Source organism: Aphanomyces astaci (genome assembly GCF_000520075.1).
Source record: "Aphanomyces astaci strain APO3 unplaced genomic scaffold supercont1.100, whole genome shotgun sequence".
NCBI lineage: Eukaryota > Oomycota > Saprolegniomycetes > Saprolegniales > Verrucalvaceae > Aphanomyces > Aphanomyces astaci.
The window spans coordinates 114768-118206 of NW_009798363.1; the positions used below are offsets into that span (position 1 = coordinate 114768).

Below are 3439 nucleotides of genomic sequence, written 5' to 3' on the forward strand. Positions count from 1 at the left end.
TGCCCCGACGTCGAGCTTCTTAAGGAAGTCATTCATGTTAGGCCGTTCGAAGCAACAGAGATCACAGAGCATCTCTAGCGTGATAGGTCCAGTTGTACGTGGTCAATTAGTGTTACTAGACTCGTCGACACAACAGAGAGCTCTTCGTACTAGTGGAGTCGGATGTCGACTGGAAAACTATCGATACCGACAGCTAGACCCCACAGACGCAGCATGTGTAGTACATGTACAGTACCTGGTCGCTATGACCAAGCCATAATGGTCTACAGAGCACGAAAACGCTATGACGACTTAATGTCTGCTTTTCAAGTACAAACCCTTGCTGCCCTTCGTGCGTCTGGAACAGATGAGGAGTACGATGAGCACAAGCAGCTGCTCGGCGCCAAAGAAGCCCTCTGCATTCTGTTGAATCGCACGTCAAGCGATTCAACACGTAAAGCGATTTAACAGGATGCATAAGGCTTCTTCGGCGCTCGCGTTGAAGCGCTGGGGCGTGATTATCGGGTCGGGAATCTCCAGCAGCACTTTCAATTGCTGAATCTCGTTTTTCTTAAAGCGAAAGTGGAAGGCGCACGTTGAATAGCTTTGTGCCATGAGGTTGAACCGGCCGCGAGGTATGTGTATAGCTCGTGTATGCTCTTGGGACTCTTCTAGCAGTAGTGCCATGGCCGACACGAGTACAATCGACTCGTCCATGCCAGGCATGCACTTTTCACAACAAATTTTGATGTAGCAAAATGATTTCACACAGGATTTTCATTTCTAGATCCTTCTCGAGTACTCCAGAATTTTCACAGGTAATTTCAACTTAGCAAAATCACTCTACTAACTTGGTCGTTCTATTGAAATGGAAATATGTAGTACTATTAGAGAGGTTTCGCAACTCATATTTATCATCACCCTCAGCTGTGTCTGCCAAAACCGGAAGTATACCTGTAAAACCTAATTAAAGATACTGCAAAACTTGATTAACAATCATCAGAATGGGCCAATTGTGAGGACAATCGACTTTGTCCTCACAGGTCGCTTTTGGTTCAGCCGCCACCTTCGTGAGGGGGTAGTTGTGCTGGCCAACAACTTCCTTGCAGCACCAATCGGCAGGATTCGGTGGTACTGACTGTAAGCGCAGTACTCGGGCAGCACGCGGTTGCTGCCTTCAAAATACAGAATCAACAATTATCCTTGGTAGCTAGACCTGACACAGGCGTTCTGTGTCGCAGATGAAGCCTGTGAGGAATGCCCGGTACAAGTGATACACGTTCTCGCACTCGATCCAGTGGGAGTCCAACGCACGAAGCACGACATACCACCTTTCTTCCGCGTCCTGTGCATCGTCGTGGTTTAAGTCGTCGGCGTATTTGTAGTACAAGGCCGGCGGGCCCGTCTTCGTAGCGAACTTCGTGAAAAGTCTTCAGTGAAGACTGTTCACCAAGTGTCGCTGCTAACAGACTCGACGGGGCCTCTTCATAGAGCTACGTGTATGCTGTAATGTTGTGTGACGGTCGTAGGGGTTAGACGCACAAAAGTTACGTAGGTCTGGAGGTTCGGACTTCAGGACCGGATACTCTCCGCTTGGCCAAGAAGAATACAGCAAGAAAGGAGTAGATCCAATGTTAGGCTAATGTAAAAGTGAACTATCTAAAAGCTAGCTAAAGCTGACGACCTTTGGGGAAAGGTCCTGTAGAATAAAAGGCAAGACGGTCAAATTCGAAGGTAGTCGGCCCGTCGAATAATATACCTTTGCGATGGCATTACCACGATGTGGTAAAGTAGTACAAGCCCCTGCTCCAGCTCCGTCACAAGTCCCGCGGCGAAGATTCGACCCTCTCGTCGAATTAGAAATGAATCGACGGAGTTGGGTAGGTCAAAATGGGTAAAAGGTCCAATTTGCACGTAGTCGATTTTCGTCGCCACAAAAGTAGTGATGCTGGCGCTGACAACCGACAAAGCCGAGGATAGTGGTGCAGATGGAGGAGCCGGAAGGAGGTCGCGTGAAAATGAGTGGTTATGGAGCACGGTACGACGAGGCCACGACAAAATGTACGACGGAACCCGGGACCAGGTGCTGGTAGTCTCAGACTGGACGGACATATTATCGCAGACGGGGCAGATGATTGGACGAAATAGGTCGGAAAACAAGGAAATAGTCGGTCAGAATAGTTCGTCGGACAACAGTCTTCAGACGGTAACTGACTGTAGTCTCCATCCATCACTCAGTCAGGCAGCCAATCAGCGGCGACCATGAGTTGACTTCGGCCCGTTGGTAAGATCGTCGATTTGTGGTTCTCTGGGTAGGGCATTTTCCAACGTACGCAGAGGACCTTTTTTGTCACACACTAAATAACGAAGTACACACAGAAACGACCGAAAATATCACAAATTTTAACGAAAAACACACACGACCCAATAACACAATAAAAATCCCGAATTCCACACAAACTTCGCCGAGCACAACACACAATTCACCGAATTCCACACAAAAAATTCCTAATCCACACCAAAACTCTTGAACAGTTAGGACGGAAATAGAAAACATCTGAACCATCCATTTCCAGCTTGCAGACAAATTGGGATCGATCCCTTGGGAAAAATATAACGTCAGTGATACAGCAATCATGCTGTCATCAATTCGTCATTATGTTAAAGTCGCCACATGATACTGTGGATTGTCACAATTTTCAAGTAGTACTACTAGTACTACTGTCGCTTGTCACAAAGTAAAAAAGATTAAAAAAGAATTATTCGCCGAATGAGCTGCTGTGCTGTTCCTTCTCCCTGGGATTTGGGTGGTGAGTGCTTCAACTGTTGGACAGTGGACATTTCATCCACCGGAATTATGGCTTCCCGAAGGTACCCATCCCAGAATGCGAAGTAACGTTGCACAACATAATATTTACACCATGGTCTCTTTCGCAGTTTTAGCGGTGCTCATTCTATTGACCCCATTATTCCCCAAATTAATACCCTGTGCGGGATTTGAATCCGCAACCTTTGGGGTGTAACCCCAACGCTCTACCCATTTGAGCTATACTCTTACTTGATAAACAAGGAAGAATTAGTGCTACCGTATCCGATAATTTTTAGGGAAATAGACGCGTGTCATTGGACGATAGTTCTGACAATATTTGATAAACATCCAATGATACGAATGTTCCGTTACATAGAGTGCTGACATTGGCCAAAATTAGAATACGATAAGTAAAGAGCTGAAAATAGGAATGTATTTTGATTGGCTTAAGTCGAACATGTCTAACCAATAGGAATTAAATGTGATTATCGTGTAGCTTAACTTTAGTGACCGTAACAGTAATGAACATACAAACATGTATTCAAATTAAGGTGTGCAGGAAACTTCCAGTATGTATTTTAGTGTCCACAACAGTGACAAATAGCGAAAATGTATTCAAATCAAAGGCTAGACATAGTCTACTTAGTTTCG

General features: G+C 45.7%; 1 protein-coding gene and 1 non-coding gene across 2 annotated transcripts; both read right to left on the bottom strand.

Annotated features, from left to right (window-relative positions):
* Positions 1-426: 426 nt before the first annotated feature.
* Positions 427-1468, bottom strand: H257_17205 (hypothetical protein; the record flags this gene model as incomplete). The annotated part of the gene is made up of 3 exons (XM_009845906.1): positions 427-708; positions 1196-1384; positions 1451-1468. 3 exons carry the CDS (start codon positions 1466-1468, stop codon positions 427-429), a joined length of 489 nt encoding a protein of 162 aa, XP_009844208.1.
* A 1498-nt stretch (positions 1469-2966) lies between these two features.
* H257_17206 lies at positions 2967-3031 on the bottom strand. The gene has a single exon. It is a non-coding gene; the product is annotated as a tRNA-Val (tRNA).
* Positions 3032-3439: the final 408 nt, after the last annotated feature.